The sequence below is a fragment of the Elephantulus edwardii genome, unplaced genomic scaffold, assembly GCF_000299155.1.
Source record: "Elephantulus edwardii isolate Elephantulus edwardi_28Jun2011 unplaced genomic scaffold, EleEdw1.0 scaffold00017, whole genome shotgun sequence".
Taxonomy (NCBI): domain Eukaryota; kingdom Metazoa; phylum Chordata; class Mammalia; order Macroscelidea; family Macroscelididae; genus Elephantulus; species Elephantulus edwardii.
The window spans coordinates 21,086,336-21,108,266 of NW_006399767.1; the positions used below are offsets into that span (position 1 = coordinate 21,086,336).

Below are 21,931 nucleotides of genomic sequence, written 5' to 3' on the forward strand. Positions count from 1 at the left end.
AGCCACCTTGGGAGTTGTAGTTTTGAGAACGTAGAATGAAATCCAATCAGCAGAGAGCCAACTTGCTTTCTGCTCAGTGATTGGCTGCAAGTCAGCGGTTGTCCAACGGCCTCGTCGTGCCTGGTAAAGGCTGCGGCAGGGTAGGGTGGAGCATTAAGTGGTGCCTAGTTCCCTGCTTCTTTCGTGTGCTACAGCGGTCCGACTATGGCAGGCTCACAACCCGCGTCCTGCGGGCTCTCCGAGGAGGCTGCCCTCAGTTGCTGTTCAGACCCTGACCCCAGCACCAAGGTGGGCGCAAAATCCAATTCCCTGGCCTAGGGACCCTACTATAAGTTGCAGTGCAAAGAGTGTGCACCTATAGGCTTTCTAAAGGGCCTGGCACTGGTTGCATTCGAATCCCATTTGAGAGACCTAAAAAGAGGGCTGATGTTGTCTGATGGGAGGAGCCGTGGGGACCGCCATCAGTAAAGGGAATCTGTAGTTTAGCTTCTTTTGAAGACTGCGTTAACTCCTTGCATTAACTCGTTTATTTTGGGATGGTAACTGGAAACCACAGCTAAATCGGATCAGGCTCCAGATATGTGGGTGTACGTGTTCCCCAGGCCAATCGCCAGGCCCATAGAGCAAATCCAGAATTCGCAGTTGTAAAGGCAAAGATCAGTCCACGCGGTCCCTCCTAGTCTCGGCCATTTTTTTTTTTTAAACTGCCTTGGCGCCTGACTTAACTCCTCCAAACTAATTTGAACACTCAAAGTTTAACCGCACCCAGGATTTCCCCTTTGCTCGGCCTTTTATTGTTGCTCGGGGACATTTTTGCATTCCCTGTGCGTGTTGGCCCCCAGGAGAGGTTACGAAACCGTGGAACTTAGATCTGGAGGGAAATAGGAATTCCCTCTCCGACCCTTCCGTTTTACAGCAGAGACCCTGTAAGAGAAATGACCTGCTTGTCAAGGCTTGTCACCTCTTTCGTACCTCCAGTTAGGCAGCCAGAACTGAGTCAGCTTAACTCACTCAGGTGTGGCGCCACTGTACATTGTCGCAGTTAGACACAGAAGCTGCTCTAGGGCTTTAGTACAGTGCCCTCATCGATGTCCGTCAATGCCTTATATTTCATTATTTGGCTGTGTGATTTGTAAATTCATTGAAGATTGCATAATGTACTTTATGTTGACCTCCATGGTCCCTACCTGCCTTTTGTCTTCAAGTAAAGGAAACCCTCTAATTCCTTAAGCCTTAAACTAGTATCTGGAATTTAGATAAAATGTTAGTCACTACAAAATTAAAGGAGCTATCTCTCTATTTCTTTATTTGCTTCTCAATTTCATAAACTCATTGCTGTGAAGTTAGAGCTAACTCATACCTGACCCTCTAGTGGGTTTTCAGAGGCAGTAAAAGCAAGCTTGCACATCTTTCTCCCACAGTCACAAGCTGATTCCAATAGCCAGAGAAGCATCCCTTTGGGTTAGCTCTGCAACTCCCTGCTGCACCTATTTTTTTTTAAAGTTGCCAATCCTGATGACAATCCCAATTCATGGTGATGTCAAGTGTTTCATAGTAAAACTGTACTCCATAAGGTTTTAAATAGCTGTGGCTTTTCAATAAGATTTCCAGCCCTTTATTTCAGAGCACCTCTAGATAGTTTTGAATTGCCATCTTTTTGGTTACTAGCCATGCACTTAACTGTTTTCACCATGCAAGGGCTCATCTTCTTATTAATACGTATTTCACATAATATAAATTAAGTCACTCAGTATAAATTAACTTCACGTGCTTCCATAAGTTGTAAGGAGTTGCACTGCCAACCCAAAGGCATGCAGTTCAAATCCACCGGCTGTTCCAAAGGGTGTTCCAAAAGATGGGCAATAGCTCCTGTGTAATTTACAGGCTCTGAAAACCTGCTGGATGGTCAGCTGTGAGTGGGTCCTGACACAACAGCATACAACGATGACATAACTGGGAGTTTTATGTACTAGATGAATAAAGTGGAAATAGGTACTCACTGGTGTATGTTGAGTGTTTGTGCCAGGCCCTGGCTTTTTAAGTGTGTTATTTCATCCTCTTAGCAATCCTATGCTGAAAACATAATTATTGTTCCCATTTTACAAATGAGGAGACTTGAGCAAGTTGAGTAGTTTGCCAAGGAAGGAGTCCACACACCTAATTTCTACCCTTTTTTGCTGTGGGCTACTGACCTGAGCAGTAATTCTGAAACTTGTCGTGAAGGAAATAAACAATTCTAAATGAATTAAATTTTAACCCAGTTCTGTGCACCTGCTGTATTATAAAGTACTTGGTAGGTATTTGGAAGAATGTAGGGATAAAACAAGGCAAAATTCCATCCTTTCCTCAAACATACACAAACTTAGATAGACTGAAACTGAGATTAATATGCTATTGAAGTTGTAAAGCACCTTGGGAGGAGGAAGTTTTCAAAAGTAGCCATGGCGTGGTGGAAACCCAGGTTTTAGGAGTCTGAAGACCTGCATTTTATTTCCACGTGCTATCCCTGGCTGCATGATCTTGTCAGGGCAGTTGGACTGAGTTTGAAAAGAGGACATCAAGACACGTAGGAGAACTGATAGAGGGTAAAATGAATGATCTGTAAACTGTGAAGAAAACACTATTTCAAGTTGCGTTTCAATCGGGATCAAAGAAAACCTCAAGGAAAATGTGACTGTGGGGCAGGCCTTTAAAGACAGGGAACATTTCAGCAGATGGAGCTACACAGGGCACGGGGTGGGAGCATTTCATCAGACAGAGCTACACAGGGCATCTGGGTGAAAACCTGGTAGTGGAATGACAAAATGCAAGTCTGAGAACACCCTTGAGGGGAGAGTGAATTGCTTTTGGTTGAAGTTCAAGTTCTTTGAGCAGTGGAGCAGTGGTGGAGAAGCCTAGAAAGGTAATTTAGAGCCAGATTGTAAAATACCTTGACAGTCACATCTCTGGAAGGTGGATTTTTTTCCAGGCAATAAGGAATTACCGAGAGTTGGGAAATATTTTGTAGGATATGCTGAAACAATCAAAGCCTGGTGGTGATGAGGTCATTTAAAAGATTCTTCCAGAAGATGCACTTAAGTGGTTTGGAAAAGAGAGCAACAGAGATGGAAAGCTCATTTGTTGAGGTTTGCATATGTGTCAGTAAAAGGCTGATTGAGGAATGCATCATTTTCAAAATGAACTGAGGGCAAGCTGGTTCCAATTAGTACTGACCCTCCAATAATTCAGTGAAATTCGAAAGCTAAATCGTAATGGGAGGGGACTGCCAATTTTTCTGTCTCCATCAGCTAGTGAATTTGAAATGCCTAAGAGGCTTGGCCTTTGGGTTTGCAGTGCAACTCCCTAGACAGTAACTAGCAGAGTTCCCTGAGGAATGCCCTATACCCAGAACAATCTTATGTGGCTCCCTTTCTTTAAAAGGTTAAATGCACATTCTTCCAATCAACAAGCTCCTGAAAATTGTTCTTTCACTGTATTTACTGGTGTCCTTTGATAGAGTAAGTGATGTCCTAAGTGTTGCTGCTACTTCCAGATGACTACTGCCAGTATCTGTGTTTGTATCATTCCAATTTGTTCATGAAAGGTATAGTCTAAGAGTGGTTTTGGTATGGGTTACTGCCTTGGACTTTTCATTCATTAAAAAAATATCTACTGAGCACCTAGATGCAAAGTTTAACCCTAATTAAAGAAAAAAGCCCACTTTTTCTAAGGAGCCCAATTGAAAGCCATGGCCTCCATCCTCAGCACAAAGCCTCTCCCCTTCCTCCGTTTTGTTTTGACAGTTTTACATATCAGAGCTCTTTTAAAAACTATTCCTCTGCATTATCAACTACAAGTAATAGTAGAGTGAAACTAAAGGTGTGGGTCACGTGCACATGCATACGCAATAAGCTCACCACATATTCAAAGAAAATATGAACACTTACGTTTAGTTCATGTATCTCATCCTGTACAGATTTCTTTTTGGTAAATAAATTTTACAGTGTACATTTGTTTGTCTATATAATTAATCTACAGGCTGCTCCTTGGAGTCAAGGATTCTGAAGCTTTGTCTGACATACTTTGGGCATGTTGCAAGGAGGGACTGGTCCTTGGAGAGGGACTTCATGTTTGGGAGAGTGGAGGGATGTACAGGAGAGGAAGACCCTCGATGATATGGATCGATTCTGATTAGGGTGGTGAGAGTAGGTGTGTCAGAGATGGTGAGGTTGGCACAGGATAGAGCAGGATTTAGAGCTCTTGTACATAGGGTTGCTATGAGTCATAAGCAACTCGACAGCACATAAAACAACATCAATAGTGGCATGAACTTACATTGCAATCCTTAATGCACATGGTTCAAATCCACCACCTCCTTTGGGAGAAGGATGGGCAGTCACCTCCTAGGCGATTTGAAAACCCACTGGGGGGTCAGCTATGGGTGGGTTCCAACTCAATGGTACTAAACAACAACAGCAATATACATTTACTGAGGATATGTATATTTAAAAAGTGTTGACCACTTTTAGAGCAGTAGTGCCTGAAGGTAGAGAAGTCTGCAACAACCATATATGCTTCCTTTGGGGACTTTGTTCCTCGAAGCACTAAGGAGCTAGTGAAGAATTGTTTGTTTGACTTGCTTTCTTTTTCCCCCTAGGAATGACATAATTGGGCTTTTTGTTTGGGTTTTTTTTTTAAATTTTATTATTGTTATTAATTTTAATGAAAATTTACAGAGATTTTAGATTTCTAGCCATTCATTGTTGTACTTTTTTCCCCACCCACACCTCCCTTCCAGTTCAATCTTCTCTTTCAAAAGTAAAATTTTTCATTGGTATACAATCCCTCCCCCAAGTGCACTCCACTATGCACTCCTGTCATGATAATACCTAATCATATATCACTTTTAAACAGTTCTCTTCTTCATCTGTTTCAATGCAGTATGCAAAATTTATCCCATTTTCTCAGTATCCCCGAAGGCCTATGTCGGTCCCATTTTACAACAGTGACACTATGTAGTATTTGTCCTTTTGTGACTGTGATATTTCACTCAGCATAATGTCCTCCAGGGTCATCCATTTTCAATAATATTTCATGAGTTCCTTGTTTTTCAATGCATCGTAGTATTCACTTATGTGAATATACCATAGCTACTCTGTCCATTCGTTTGTTGATGAGCACTTGGGTTGTTTCCAACTCTTTACTATTGTGAGCAAAGCCATGATAAACATGGGTGTGCAGATTGGGTTTTTATTATAGCAGATTCACTTAGGTAGCAGTGAAGGTCAGCCTGCAAGAAGCAGAGAGCCCAGTAGTCAGGAAGTAAGTAAGCATGAGTAAGTAGTTCTCATTTGTTGTTGTTGTTATGTGCCATCGGGTTGCTTGTGACTCATAACGACCCTATGTACAAGAGCCCTAAATGACGTTCTATCCTGTGCCAACCTCGCTGTCTCAAACACATTCATTCCCACTACTCCACTCACAGAATCGATCCATCTCATCGAGGGTCTTCCTCTCCTGCGCCCTCCCGCCACTCTGCCAAACATGATGTCCCTCTCCAAGGACCAGTCCCTCCTTGCAACATGCCCAAAGTATATAATTTAGAAAGGCAAAAAGAAGGATTCAGGGGGGATTTGAGCAGCCAGGTCAATGAGATGCTTGGGTTGAATTGGGAAGGAGTAGGAAGAAGAATGAAGGAAGATTTTCAGGTATCTGACAGGAACTACCAGGGGGTGCCAGAGGCATTCTCAGTTGGCAGTATAGAATACATATCATTTAATCTATGCTAAATTTAGTATTTTGAGTTAAGGGGAAATGGTAAGTAGTTTATCTAGACATTTAAGTGTAGAGCTGAGATTAGAGACACATAATGCGAGTTTGGGGGTCAAAAGCAGTAATTGGTAGTGGAGACTCCCGGTGTGGAGTATAATAATAACTGCAGAAACTGCAGTAAACTGACTAGCTTGTTCTGGACAAAACACTGTTAATCACTTTCTTGCAGTAATCTACTTATTCATCAGTCAATTCTTGGAATGGAAACCCCCCATCATAAAGTCACTTCCAATTTATGGTGGTCCTATACAAAAGAGTGGAAATGTCCTGTAAAGTTTACAAAGCTGTAAATTTTTGTGGAAGCAGACTGCTGCTTCTTTCAGTGGGTTTGAACCACTGACCTTTCTGTGATAATCATTTAAGGTGATGATTAGGTCTTTAGGTCATAGTGGTAGAGCCAGCCAGTTGAACCATATTACCTCTCAAGGATTATATTTTTTCCAGTATTTGTGTGTGTTTGTGTTTTCTCCCTCTGTGTAAGAACTGAAAAGCCTTATGACACTGAATATTTCTAGGATTTTCCTATTTCTTGTATCCATTGTAAGACTGTTTGGCATATGTGTGAACTAATTAAACAAGTAATTTTTAAATATTTAAAATCTTTTGTGCCTCTCAACTGTGTCACCCTCATCTATAGGACAAATATACTTGAAATATGTTGTTGGCTGGTGATGTATAAAGTGGGGAGGAAAGAACTGTGGGAAACCTATTTAGATAGAATAGATTGAGTAGCTGAATTGTTTTCTAGAATAACCTGTGACTTTCTAACCTAAGTTCAGTAACAGAAGTAACTAGAAGGAGTAGGTAATTTTTATACATATTGGAAAGAAAAACCTATTTGAGAAATGAGAGTACAAAGTTCTTCCACAAATATTTACTGCATACCAACCTGTATCCAGTGCTGTTCTCTCTGTTTGGGATAAATCAGTGAACAAAACAAACATCCCTGCCTTGTGGAGCTTGTTATAGTGAAGGAGGATATTGAGCAAAATGTAAATAGGTAAAGGTGACATTTTATGACATTATTAAAAGAGAAGTGCTATGGAAGAAGGAAGTGGAATAAGATAAGGGGATTGGAGTGAAGCATTGTAGTTTTAAATAGAGTGGCCTAGAAGTTTTCTTTGAGAGAGTGATATTTGAATAAAGAATGAAAAAGGTTGGTTAGAGATGGTTCTCTGAGGAAAGAACATTTTAACAAAAAAAAACAGTGTAAAGGCTCTGTGCATTCCTCAGACAGAGTGACACAGGATTATATATGACCTTTGTAAGCACTTTTGAGTTCCACACTGAGTGAAAATGGGAGCTTTTACAGAGATTTTTTGAGCAAAAGAATGGCATGATCCAAATTAATTTTTTTAAAGGATCTTTATGACTCAAAGAGGCAATGTGAGAAAGAGCCTAAGGAATCTTTCTGATTATAGGAGGCAAGGTAAGAAGGGAATACTATCTTGGGTGAGGGGAAAAGTGACTAGGATCAGAGTACTAGTCGAGGACATGATGGCAAGTGTAGACTGTGTTCAACATGTGATGCTCAAGGTAGAAAAGATAGAAATCTATCCTTCTGTGAGGGAGATGCAGGTTCGATTTTGTCCCATACCCCTTGCACAACTACCATCTGTCTAATCAATAGTAAATTGTGTGTTGCTGAATGATTGTGACAGTAGGCAAAAAGGCCTAGCAATCTACTTCTGAAAATTAGCCTATGAACCTTAATGTAATTTGTTTTGTTTCTTTTAAAAAAAAACAACCACCTTATGGATCACAAACCAGTAGAGGGTGGTTGTTGTTATGTGCCATTGAGTTGCCTGCAACTCACAGCGACCCTATGTACAACAGCCCTAAACCTTGCTCTATCCTGTGCCAATCGCACTGCCTCTGACACACCCATCCCGATCACCCCAGCCACTGAATCAATCCACCTCAAAAAGGGTCTTCCCCTCTTGCGCTGTCCCTCCACCCTCCCAAGCATGATGTCCCTCTCCAAAGACCTGTCCCTCCTTACAACATGTCCAAAGTATGTCAGACGAAGCCCCAGAATCCTTGCCTCCAAGGAGCAGCCCGGTTTAACCCTCTCTACGATGAATCTGTTTGTTTTCTTGGCAGTCCATGGTACATTTAATACTCTTCTCCAGCACCACAGCTCAAAGGCATCAATTCTCCTTCTATCCTCCCTAGTCATTGTAGTGAATACAGGTAGTATTTTATTGTGCATGGGTTCATCATGCATTGGTAGCTGACTTCAAGATGGCAAGTAACGACAATAATATGTGTTCAAGAAAGGGAGAGTTTAGTTGTAAAGTTGGCAACTAGTAGCCTAATGGGAAGAAACTGATAAAAACAAGAATTCAGCAACCATCTCAATACAACTTCAAGCGCAGCTCATTGCCATGCAGTCGACACTGATTCATAGCTGGCCCTCCAGGCGGTTTTCAGAGGCTTTAAATCATGAGAGTAAATTGCCCATCTTTCTTCTGAATGTAGGCACAAATAGTCCTAAACAGGAGCGCTGGTGGCTTAATGGTAGGGAGTTACACTGCCAACCCAAAGGCACATGGTTCGCATCCATCAGCTGCTCCGTGAAGGAAGATGGGCAATCTCTCATGCAATTTACTACCTGTGAAAACCTACAGGAGGGTCAGCTGTGAGTTGGTTCTGACTTGCTGGCACACAGCAATCCTAAATTGTACAACTCCCTAGGCACAAAAAGGTTAAATGCTCAACTACTAGCTGAAAAGTTGGCAGTTTGAATGGACACAGAGGTGCTTGAAAACAGGCCTGCCGATCTGCTTCCCTTGAAAACCCTCTTGGAATGAACTCTTTGACTACCAGCACCAACAAATCCCCTAAATGTACTGGTAGATTCTGTGTTACACTATTGGGCAATAATAGATGTTTATTAAATGTCTGAAGCATAAAAATAAGATTAAATTGTGCACAGTTTTAAGTCAGATTAATAGGTCACTGGGATTTTCTGTGTGTAGTGCAGGCATTTCCTAAGTTATAAAGACAGATTATGTTCAACCTGTAGTTATGAACTAATTTCCATAAAGTCTATTCTATTACAAATTCAAGGTCTATTAAAATAGTTCAGAATAGTAAATGGGTGCTTCTTTACTACTATGAATATAAAAATATTATTACTGTATTGTTATTCTAAAGATGTTTTAGTGTTTCCAAAAGTGTTTCTTTAATATTTTCTGCATAGAAGAGTACAGCAAGGCCAACATTTGACTAGCTGACATACTTAACTGTTCCTACTTACATAGAAATTTGACTAAACAGAAGTGAGATTCATTCCTTACCTGGGGACTGTGTGTAGTAACTGCAGATTGTATTAGCCATCTGAAAAACCTGTGTATAGATCTCAGCCTGACCTCACCAGAAGTTAGGTTATAAACTTAAATCAAGTTAGTCTTCTAACTCCTGAAACAAAATACCACAAAATTTCCTGGGGGAAGGATCTGCTTCCAACAGCTCTTGAAGTTGTTGCCTAAATGCTGATTTCAAGTCTTTGCAGTGGTGGGCCTGAGGTTCTCATTACTTTGCCCTATCTCCTGCCATGCTGCTCTTCGGAAAGTTTTAGGAAAATCCTCAGGCATGGCAAATCCTTCATGTACTTGGAATATCTCTCACTTCCCCTCTGCCTTGTTCTTTTTAAAAAATAATTTCTTAATTGTTGTTGAAAATATGCACAGAAGAGTATATACCATTTCAACAATTCTATATGTACAGTTAAATGGCAGTGACTTCAAGTTGTGTACTTATTCAAACCTTTTTTTTTCCAATTTCTCTTCTTTAGCATACTCTCGCTGTCTTCTAAATGTGCTAATCTTCTTAGCAACCTCTTTCTGACTCTTCTGCCTTCCTCTTTTAAAGTCTTGGGTGATAACATTGAGCTCATCCAGATAATCCAGCACATTCTTTCAACATCAACTGATTAGTAACCATAATTCCATTTTCAGAGTCCTTATGGAAGTACCTAAATTATTTTTGTCAGATACCTTCAAGTTGACCATGACTCCATGACCCTCTGAACAACAGAATGAAACCTTGTCCTGTCCTGTGCCATCATCTACCATGTAGTCATTATTTGATGAAATAACCTAGCCCACTACCTTCGAGTGATTTGAGATTCATAACGATCCTATAGGACAACTCTGGGGTTTTTAATCTGTACAGGAAGAGATTATCACATCTTTCTTCTGTAGAGCTGAGCAATTTATGGGATAAGCCATTGCACCACCAGGACGCCTTTTGAAAAGTCAAACTCATTGCAGTCAAGAAGCATAGCTGATCTTCTAGCAGGTCTTAAGGTGCTCTATAATCCCAGGGGAGGAGATTGTCCATCTTTCTCAGGAGTGGCTGGTGGATTTGAACGACTTCCCTTTGTGCAGTTGGAGACCTATCTAAACATTGCTTTATAGCTGACTAGAAAATTAGAGATAGGGAACTAGTCAAATGTCAATGCCATCTAATCAAAGACCATTGAGAATCTCTCTGAGATTGAACTGATTAGACTTGTTGCTCTTTCCAGTAAGGAGGAATACACACCAGGGAAATATGTGAATCAGGTATTTCTGTAAGAAGGAATTAGAAAAGATCTAATATAGGATTAGACTTGTGCTAACTGGTGGGAGGTTGTATTTAGTGAGAAAAAGTTGTATTTCGAATTAGCCAGCTAGACTCAGTTTAGACCCCAATTTTGTTGGCAACATCCAAAGCATCATAGTCAGGAGCAAGTTGAACATAGTTAATGTCCCCATCAGACCTAATAATATAACTGTGTTGACCATCAATGTCTGTCCTAGAACTTCTTTACAGCTTGTTTCATTTGGTGCTTATTGGCCTTGACATCCACAGTGAACACAAGCGTGTTGTTATCTTCTGCCTTCTTCATGGCTGATTCAGTGATCAGGGAAAACTTGATGATGGCATAGTGATCAAATTTTTTCCTCCTGGGCTGCTTTTCCAGGGGTATTTGGGCTGCCTCCTGAGTCTTAGCATCTTAGGCCACCAGAAGGTCGATGATATGTGGATCATCTCTTTTTTTGTGACTGTGGTTGTCCTTCAGGACCGCTTTCTTGGCCTTTAACATATTTGCTTTGACTTCACTTGTGGGAGGGTCAGCGGCTTCTTCACTTTCAGCGCCATGCATGTTCCAGGAAAGAGGTTAACTAGTTTTTATCAGGGTTTAGGTGAGCTCTGATGGTCTAGTGGCAAGAAGTTATGCTGCAATCCTGAAGGCAAACAGACAGTTTGAAGTCACCAGCTGCTCCGTGGGAGAAAGATGGGCAGTCTCCTCCTATGCAATTAACTGCCTCTGAAAACCCGCTGGAGAGTCAGCTATGAATTGGCTCTGACTCCATGGTACACAACTACACAACAAGGACACAGAAGTGTTCTTAAGCACTCAGCTGCTATGCTAACTGAAAGTTTGGTGATTGGAACTCATTAGCCACTCCTTGAGAAATGTATCTGTTCTTCTCTGTCCTAAGGGGTCACTGAGAGTCAGACTTGATTCATTAGTTTGATTAGGAAGCAGGATTTATTTCAGATTGGATGCAGGACTCATTCTATGATTATTATTGTTAGGTGCCATCAAGTTAACTACAATAATTCTGGTTACACTTTCTCCAAGACAAAGTATATCTGTTTGTTCTTTCTTTAGTCCATGGGATATTTAGTATTCTTCTGCAGTACTACAACTCAAAGGCATCAGTTCTTCTCCTGTCATCCTAACTACCTATTCTATGATCAGGAAGCAAAATGAATATTATCAAGAAAAAGGGAAAACTAGACCATGTTAGTCAAGCTGAAAGTAACAATCAGGTCTCTTTTTGTTATGTGCCATCAAATCACCTGTGACTCAGAGCGACCCTGTGCCCTGCCCTGTCCTGAGCCAAACTCATCATCTCTGACACACCTAATCCCATTACCTGAGTCACTGAGTCAGTCAGGCCTCTATTCACTTACAAATACGAAATAAAGTGAATAAAACAAATATAAAATAACTGTAAACAAAAGGCCTGAAAGGAAAGGGTGCCAGCTCCCTCAGTGTTTACCCTGTGTATGGGTCGTGACTCTAACTTCTTCTCCAGAGACTGCAGTGCACTGATTGCCCAGGTCTAGTGTGAAGGAGGCAGCTTTTTCCCATGAGGCCTGCCATATACAGCCTTAATTGCCCACTGTCAGACCTGAAAGATTTATATACAAAGTTTTTCTTGAATCCAGCCTCCTAAAGTTATAGTTTTAGTTAGTAGAGAAGCAGCAGTCACTCAAGGCACATTAACCAGGAGAGGGGGATGTTTGCTGTGTTTGTTTAGGCAAAAATATGAAGTGATCTTACAATTTTTTTTCTTTTTCTATCTCACCTCATTACAGTCACAGGGTCATTTTACTGGTGTTTTTCTGAGTAAGTGCAACAGGAGAAAAACCAAGGATTAACTGAGTACCAGGCCATTGTCTGGATGTTAGGAGCTGTTTTTCTCCCTCTCTGCTGTGTGCTAAACCCCAGACATTCTGGAGAGCTGCAGCTGGCGGAGAGAAGCAGCTCCTCACCTTCTAGAAACTTGTCATTTTAAGGCCAACGGCTCTGTATGAGATTATGTTCTGGGAATCAAGAAACTTACATACACTGAGATCTTCTGAGAAAGATTAAGTTGTTTTAATCTTGTTTTGTTTTAAATGTATTTTAATGCTTTAGGAAATAAATTCTGGTTTCTTAAAAAGTTAACAAAATAGCAAAGTTTCATTTCTTCAACCTGCCAAGTGCATAAAAAATAAAATGTGAGTTACAAGGCTAAGTGGCACTGTGGCTGCATAAGAAGTCAGAGTCTTCAGACCTTTTTGCCAAAACTGTAGTTATAGGAGAATAAAAATATTTTTTGAACATCTAACATGATTTACAAAGAGTTCTGGCGGCTTTGTGGCAGAGAATTGAACTGCCAACCCAAAGGCATGTGGTTCTGATCCACCAGCGACTTTGTGGAAAAAGATGAACAATCTCCTCCTGTGCAGTTTATTCCCTGTGATAGCCTGCTGGAAGGTCACCTAAGGGTTGGTTCCAACTTGAAGGTGCACAACACTAACAACAATGTGGTTTACAAGGAGCTCTGGCGATGTGGTTCATAGAGACTTGCACCACTGCTGTGGCAAGATAAAGATGGCCAAGTTCATGTGCGACCTACAGCCTGTGAAAATCCACTGGAGAGTAAGGAATGAGTTGGTTCCAACATGATGGTGAAGCAACAGAGCATGGTTTACAAACTACTACACTCTTGGTACCAGCAGCCAGGAGAGTAAAAGACAAATTGCTTTGGGAAAGTCTGCTATCAGAGACCTCTTCAAAGTACTGAAGAGCAACGATGTTAGTCTGGAGACTTAAGGTGCACCTGATTCAGGCCATAGTCTTTGCAATTACTTGCTATGCATCAGAAAGCTGGACAGTGACTAGGGATAATAAAAGGAGAACTGATGCCTTTGAGCTGTGGTGCTGGAGAAGAGTGTTGAATATACCAATGACTGCAAGTAGAACAAACAGGTTCATCCTAGAGTGGGTGAGACCAGGAGGCAAGGATTCTGAAGCTTCATCTGACATAATTTGGACATGTTACAAGGCGAGACCAGTCCTTGGAGAGGAACATCATGCTTGGGAGGGTGGAGAGACAATGCAGGAGAGGAAGACCCTCAATGAGATGGATTGCTTTATAGACTGGGATAGCGGGGTAGCTGTGTCAGAGACAATAAGAATGGCACAGGATAGAGCATGGTTTAGGGCTGTTGTACACAAGGTCACTATGAGTCATAGGCTACTTGACAGCACATAACAAGCGGTATAGTCTAGAAGCTCTGGTGGCTTAGTAGTAAGAAGTTGTGCTGCCAATTCACAGGTACGTGGTTCGAAACCATAAGCTATGTTAGGGAATCTAGATGGTCAGTCTTCTCTTGAGTGATTTTCTGCCTCTGAAAACCCATTGGAGTATCACCTATGAGTCAGTTATGACTTGATGGTACACAACAACAATAACAAGAAGTATAATCTGGAAGGTAGAGATCTGAACTTGGAAGCAAAGGCTTGGATGATTAATCACTCAGCATGTCAGTTTCTCATCTATCAGATGAGCACATTAATATGTGTCAGAGGGAGCCTTGGTGGCCTAATGGTAAGAAACTGCATTGTAATACCAAAGGCATGTGGTTCGAATCCACCACTGTTTGGCGGGAAAAGGATGGACAGTCTCCTCCCATGTGATTTACTGTCTCTGAATACCTTCTGGAGGGTCAACTATGTGTCAGTACTGACCCTGTGGTACTGAACAACAAAATATCTATCGGAGCTATTATAGCTTATGAAGTCAAACCCCTTGGCAAATGTCAATGCTGCTAATAACCCTAACCCATGCTCTTCTTCAATGCTAAATTACTATGCAAAGTAATAATTCTAATAATTTTAAGTCCATAGACTAATATACTCTCTACCATTTATTCATTCAGATTAAGTCCTCTGTATGCTAATTTGTGAATCTTAACATTTTTCACAATGGTAAAGAGAGAGCGTAATTATTTGCCCTTAGATATTTAGGGATCCATGTTCTTGTACATAGTTAATTTACATTGTTGCCATTGATGGTGCTGGAAGGATGTTTATGCATTAATTTAACAAATAGTATAGTCATTGAACTCTGTAACATCAGGGTCTGAGTTCGGATTGCCCAAAGCAGGCTCAAGATACAGGTTTAGTTCTAAGTAATGTATTTGGGAGATAATGAGAGAAAGTTCTGTGGAAGGGGGAAAGGAGGTCATTAAAAAACATGCTGACAGTCATTTATTCATGCGGGCCACTGGGGCTCAATCCTATGGAGGAATATTTGAGAGACTATATGGAACATGCCAGAATTGTCCCACTAAGGAGCAAAGAAGTTACGCTTGTTACTTTATTATCAATCATTGATTGGGCATTCCTGGGGTGTAAATTGCTTGGCACTCTGACTTGCTCCACATAGGGGCCTACTCCTATGGCCAGAAAACATCCTTGTACAGAGGAAAAGAGGAAGGTATAGGTGGTAAGTATGGGAACTATTTCCTGGTGATTTCTGTGAGAGGCAAAGGGATGAATTGCTTTTGTTTTTTTTTAAAAAAAAGTATAATGCACCAGGTGCTCTGCTGGAGAAGGAGGGACAATCTTTTCCTGTACCAGTCAGATCCGATTTGACAGTACACATACACAAAAAAAATTAAATTTTAAAAAAGTATAATGATAGACTGCCTGTTTCTTGTTCAGAAAGCACAACTAATATTTTAACAAATTGTAGAAAGTTAAAGTTGTCTTGGTTAAACCCTTGGGTATTTACAACCAGGAGCTGAAATGCACTCCTACAAGCCTCCATGGTGCACAGGTGATAGCTCAGAAATAGCCACCTTACCACACCAGGAAGGAAGCTAGAGCTGCATATGTCCCAGAGCAAAGCTTTTCAGGCAAGAGGGGGCATGAAAGGGATGAAATGTAAATAGGGAATCTGGGGAGAAAGTATGCTGTTACATTGAAGAGCTTGCATCTACTATCACAGTACAAAATTGTTGAATGAGAATTAATGTGCCCTGTAGAATTTTGACCCAAATAACATTATTTTTTTTTAATTACAATTATTTGATACTGTTTCTCCTTAGGATTTTCTAATGCAGCAGACCATGCTACGAATTAAAGATCCGAAGAAATCTTTGGATTTTTATACTAGAATTCTTGGGATGACGTAAGTAAAATGTATTAAATTTATGAAAATTTATTAATGCCTTTATGATGTTTAAGTAAAGGAGGTCTGATGACATAAGTATAATGTGGCGCACTACTAACCAAAAGGCTGTATGTCTTCAGGAATTCATATCCACCAGCAGCTCCCTAGGAAAAAGATGGACAGTCTCCTTCCATTAATATTTACAGTTTTAGAAACCCAGTAGAGGGTTGCTGTGAGTTGGAAACAAGTTGATAGCAGTGAGTGAATACGTGTTTAAATACATGTTCTGTCATAAATTCAGATTTATTTCTGAAGTAACAAAGGTTCGCTTGGCCAGGAGCCCAGGTCTATGCCTGACTGACCAGGGCTTCTGAGAAATTATTTTTTTTTTTCATACCCCTGAACAACAAAAAACACAAACACTTGCATTTTCTTGAACTTTCTACTCTACAAGAGCTGCCAGCCAAATCATTAAAGTGTTCAGACCCTTTTAGATGTTCTGACTCTTTCAGAACAACATAGATTTAAGAATGTATTACTCAGAAAATGAATGAATTTACTTAAAGCTGGTGATCTATTTTTATAAGGTATTTTCTCTTTTGCTCAGTAGCTAAATATTATAATCTTTAAGGCATCTTTATTTCCCTAAATAACATTAAGACTTTTTATTTTATATTGGTTTTCATATAAAATTCATATACATTGTGTTTCACACTTTCTTTTATTGTCTTTGTGTTTTAAACAGTCATTCCCATACATTGTGTTGGTTTTTTTCTTTGTGTTTTTTTTTTTTAATTTTTATTTTATTATTTTCTCTGTGTGTGTACCATCAAATTGGATCTGACTGGTACAGGAGGAGATGGCCCCTCCTTTTCCGGCAGATCATCTGGTGGATTCGAACCACAAATTTCCAGGAGTGCAGTGCAGCTTCTTGCCACTAGGCCACCAGAGCTCCCCTCATTGTGTTTTATAAAGTTATCACCACTGAACTATGGTGACCATTAACCTGTCTTTTCGGGTTCCTGCCAGATGGTTCACATTTCCTTTACATTAAGCTTTCTGTTTGTTTTTAGTGGCTCAGGTATATAAAGAATTTTTAAAAAATTCTCTTTTATTTACTGCTGTTGACATTGCAAGAATAATTCAAGCAAAATAGGATATGTCTATGTCTAGAAAATTTGGCCAGTTTAAAAACTACAAAGAAGTGTTCTTCTCCCTTCCCCAGTCTTTCTTTCAAGAAACCGATAGTAGTTTCTTGTCATTCTTTCCAGAAGACATTTAATGCATATATTTATAGGACAATTTTTTAAAAAAATATTACTGAAAATTTACTATTATTTGCTGGGTACTGAGGCTCCGTCTAACTTACTTCGGACATGTAGTGAGGAGAGACCGGTCCTTGGAGAGAGACATCATGCTTGGGAGGGTAGAGGGACGGCGCAGGAGAGGAAGGCCCTCTATGAGGTGGATTGATTCAGTGATTGGGATAATTGGGATGGGAGTATCAGAGACAGTGCGATTGGCGCAGGACAGAGCGGAGTTTAGGGCTGTTGTACATAGGGTCGCTATGAGTCGCAGGCGACTCGACGGCACATAACAACAACAACAACAACATTATGTGCTAATTTCATTCAGTTGTCACAGTAGGCTTAGGAGCTTAGTGTATATCCTCATTTTAGCAATGAAGAGAGAATCTGAAGTTAAAGAACTTTAGTTACTGGAACCACATCCCACAGTTAGCATGTGGCAGAGCATCTTCCTTATAACATACGTCTACCCTAAAGCGTAGAATTTTGTTGATCTTTTTAAAAACTTTTAAGATTTGGCAACAATGAATGAATGGAAATTCAAGTTTTCTTTAAACTTTCATTAAAATATAAAAAAATAATTAAAAAAAAAGAACCCTTAGAGATTCAAATCTATATTTTTATAGATGAAGACCTTTCCAGTAGTAAATGTCAGATTTAAGACTAGAAGCCGTATCCTCTAATTGTCCTACTTTTATCAAATGCGGGGGTGGCATCCACTTCCAAAATTACAGGCCTCCAGGAACTCTATGAATTTGATCAATGTCGATAATTGTAGAGGGGCTTTAGGCCTTTTGTTCATAGGGTCACTATGAGTCATGCTCAACTCAAAGGCAATAACACCACATAACATTTGGCAACATACCCTCTGTTCATTAAAAAACTAAACACACACACAAAAGCCCTTTAAATAGGGAATCCATTGACTCTTTCTCAATCTTTCTTGTTCCACTTGCTTTCTCCTCAGCCTACAAACACACTTAAGTCTTCTCTTCTCTAGAGTGATTCCAGCCCTCCTGCTCTCTCACTGTTCTTGCTTTGTTGTTGTTGCCGTCATCACTGTTGACATACCTTGACCACACTTACTGTTTTCCCTCCTCAGCTCCCATGCTTTCTCCAATCTAGCACAGGTCAACTTCTGACACCCCTGCTGCCGAAATTGCTCTCCCAGGACCTTTTGTGTCTCGTGACCTTCTCAGTCTTAATTTTGTTTGATCTTTCTATAACATTTGACACTTTTTTGTTTCTTTATTGTGATTTTAACAAAAATTTACAGAAAAGTTTGATTTTCATTCATTTATTGTTGCACATTTTCCTCCCAACCCCCCAGTTCACTTTAAAAAAAAATAATAAAAAGCATTACTTCATTGTTGCATAATTTCCTCCCTCCCAATTTTAGAATACTCTAGCACCTCAACAGGAAAAAAGAAAACCCAATCAACAAAATGGGCTCAGGATAAGAATAGACACTTCACCAAAGACGACATTCAGATGGCATACAAACAAATGAAGAAATGGTCAGAATCCCTAGTTATCAGAAAGATGCAAATAAAGACAAGTTAAAGATATCATCTCACCCCACTAACAACATTTGACATTTTTAACTACTTACTTTTGGCAGTCACATGTGTTCTGTGGTCATAATCTTTCTTCTTCCTTCTCTTTTACTCCTAACCTCAGTTTCTTTTCCCTGTAAGTTTGATTTGGTTTTGTTTTTCTTTTTCCTCATTATAGTTTTAAAGGAGCCTTTGTGGCATGGTGATTTAAGTGCTCAGCTGCAAACATTTTAATGTCTATATGTACAGAAATATACACAAATCTTAATTGTTGAAGTTTCTGAAAACAAACTTATCCTGTAAACATCTTAGAGAAGTCTCAACATAGGAAGAGCTTAATGAATTACTTCATTGAATAGCATATATCTGAAATAAGAGTACAATAAGAGTAATATATTTTTCACTTAAAAAACCAAAATTCTTTCTTGAGGATGAATTCTTATATTTAAGAAAACTATCATAATTCCCGCTAAATTCTGTTTGAAGAATTTGAATTATAAAAGTGTGCACTCATTAATAAATACATTTCACTAATAAATACGGGGTTGGTTTAAAAAAAGAGGGGTGTCCCCCCCCTAATTTTTCTGCCTGGTGAGATGTGCTGCCAGCTCAAAGGCTGTGTGTCTCTACTGGTTCCAATCCAGTAGTAGCTGTGTAGGAGAAAGATGGATAATCTCCTCCTGTGCTGTGTACAGCCTTAAAAACACTCTAGAGGGTCAACTATGGTTCTGGCTCACTGGCAATGAGTTGTTTTGTCTGTTGTGGGGTTTTTTCCTACTCAGGAAACAAAATCATTGTCATCTAGTCAGAACCAACTTATAGCCGACCCTCCAGTGAGTTTTCAGAGGCTGTAAATCATACAGGAAATTGTTCATCTTTCTTCCACAGAGGAGCTGGTGGATTGGAACCACACATCTTTGAGTTGGCACCCACTCACTATGCCACTATACCTAGTTTTGCCATTGTTGTTGTTGTTGTTACGTGCCGTCGGGTCGTTTGCGACTCATAGCGACCCTATGTACAACAGCCCTAAACCCTGCTCTATCCTGTGCCAATTGCATTGCCTCTGACACACCCATCTCAATTACCCCAGTCATTGAATCAATCCACCTCATAGAGGGTCTTCCCCTCTTGTGCTGTCCCTCTACCCTACCAAGCATGATGTCCCTCTCCAAGGACCTGTCTCTCCTTACAACATTTCCAAAGTATGTCAGACGAAGCCCCAGAATCCTTGCCTCCAAGGAGCAGCCTGGTTTAACCCTCTCTAGGATGAATCTGTTTATTTTCTTGGCAGTCCATGGAACATTCAGTACTCTTCTCCAGCACCACAGCTCAAAGGCGTCAATTCTCCTTCTATCCTCCCTAGTCATTGTCCAACTCTCTGATGCATAACAAGTGATTGCAAAGACCATGGCCTGTATCAGGCACACCTTAGTCTCCAGAGAGACACCGTTGCTCTTGAGTACTTAGGATAGCCTTATTTCCTATGTGTCTTCTTCTCAGTAGAATTTATTAGGTTTTATCTATTTTAGTATGACTCAACCTTTCTTCCTATTCATGATTTGGGCCTTTTGTCTTTCAACTTTAGGCTGCTCCAAAAGTTAGATTTCCCTACAATGAAGTTTTCACTCTATTTCTTGGGCTATGAGGATAAAAATGACATCCCCAAAGATGGAAATGAAAAAATAGCCTGGATGTTCTCCAGAAAAGCTACAATTGAGCTAACCCAGTAAGTATGATGTTTTTATTTAGTCTACATTTTATAAGCATTTTTTGTCTCTTTTTCACTTTTTCTCCCCCTTACTTACCCAATTCAATTAAATTCAAACCAGAGCTAAAGAATATGGTCAACTTGTTTTCCACAAATCGTTTAGTCTTTGTATAGTCTTTGTACCTATTCAGTAGTTCTATTCTTTAATCCGTGTGGTTGCCGGAAATTTAATGGCAATGAATTTGATTTTGATATGTATAGCAAGAAAGATCATCTGTAAAGATGTAAAGAGCATAAAATGGTAAGAAATTTACTGAACTGTAGCTAATAAAGGAGTCCTAGTAACAAGATAGATTAAGCGTTGAACTGCTGACTGGAAAGTCCATACTTCAAATTCACCAGCTGCCCCTCAGGAGAAAGATAAGGCAATTTTTTCCTATAAAGATTTACAATGTAGGGGGCAGGTCTTCTCTGACCTCCAGTCACTACGAGTCAGCAACAGTAGGCTTTTTGATGTTGCTAATAAATGTTTAGGTAATCCAAGCATTAAGATATTTCTTTCCTTTGTTTTCTATTATCTTTTTGATCCTGAAATGTTATACATGCGATTCTTTTAAAAGTCTTCAAAGCTTTGTATAATAATTGACCTTCAAAATGTTATGATTTATATCTAATATTTATATTTTCAACATTTGTTGTTGGGTGCCATTGAATCAGCTCCAACTCACAGCAAGCCTAGTATAACATATCAAAACCCTCCCCAGTCTGGCACCACCATCCTTACACTCTGTAGCAACTGAACTCAAGGTTGCAGTCAGTCAGTTCATCCCATGGAGTCTTCTTTACCGACCCTCTGCTTTTCCAAGCATGATGTCCTTTTCTATACACTGTCCCCTCCTGACATTATGCCCAAGTATATGAGATGAAGTGTCACATCTTCTTCAAGGAGCATTCTGGCTGTACTTTTCCCAAACAATTTCTTTGTTCATTTGGCAGTCCAGTTCCACATTTAAGAATGTTGAAATGGGTTTCCGTTTCTCCCTCCTCTTCCCCTAGCCCTTTAACAACTGTTAGACAGCATTTGTTTCAGGGTGTGTGATTTAGTCTGTCACCTAATTTAAAATGGAACTTTGGAATTGGACCAACTTGGACATGAGTCTCAGCTCTGACAGCGAAGGGGCTCCTCTTTTGATATCTCCTGTCTAAGCAGCAGTCTCATCAATAAAAGGGAGCCACTCAAACCTAGCCCATTTAGCTGTTTGTAGGTTTAACTAAATATAAAATACGTAGTTCAGTAAACTCTGGTGGCTTAGTAGTAAGAAATTACACCACCAACTCAAAGGTATGCAGTTCGAATCCACCAGCTGCTCTGCAGGAGAAAGATGGATAGTCTCCCTCCATGCAATTTACTGCCTCTGAAAACCTACTGGAGGGTCAGCTATGAATGAGATCCAACTCAACAGTACATAACAACAGTAGCAGCAGTTCAGTTAATGATATTTGCTGTTATTACCTTGCCCATTGGCCCTTTTTGCTCTTTCTGTAGTTGAGAACTTAGAATATGCAGTTGTAGGAATTAGGTCGAATATATAAAGTTGTGTATATCTATGGTGATGTTTCAGAGATAGAATGTTATAACTTTCTTCTCAGTATGTTTTCTACTTTTCCTTTTTTTAAAAAAAATTATTAATTTCAATGAAAATTTACAGAGACTTTGAATTTCCATTCATTTATTGTTGCACTTTTCTCCCCTCCCAACCCTCCCTCCTAGTACACTACCCTCTTGGAAAAGTAAAAGAAACATTCTTTCACTTT

General features: G+C 40.0%; 1 protein-coding gene across 1 annotated transcript in view; it reads left to right on the forward strand.

Moving 5' to 3' along the window:
* Positions 1–204: 204 nt before the first annotated feature.
* Positions 205–21,931, forward strand: part of GLO1 (glyoxalase I) — a 26,488-nt gene continuing 4,761 nt past the window's right edge. The window contains exons 1-3 of the mRNA XM_006882163.1: positions 205–288; positions 15,478–15,560; positions 19,994–20,134. Coding sequence (XP_006882225.1) covers positions 205–288; positions 15,478–15,560; positions 19,994–20,134 — 308 coding nt within the window. The remainder of the gene's footprint in view (positions 289–15,477; positions 15,561–19,993; positions 20,135–21,931) is intronic.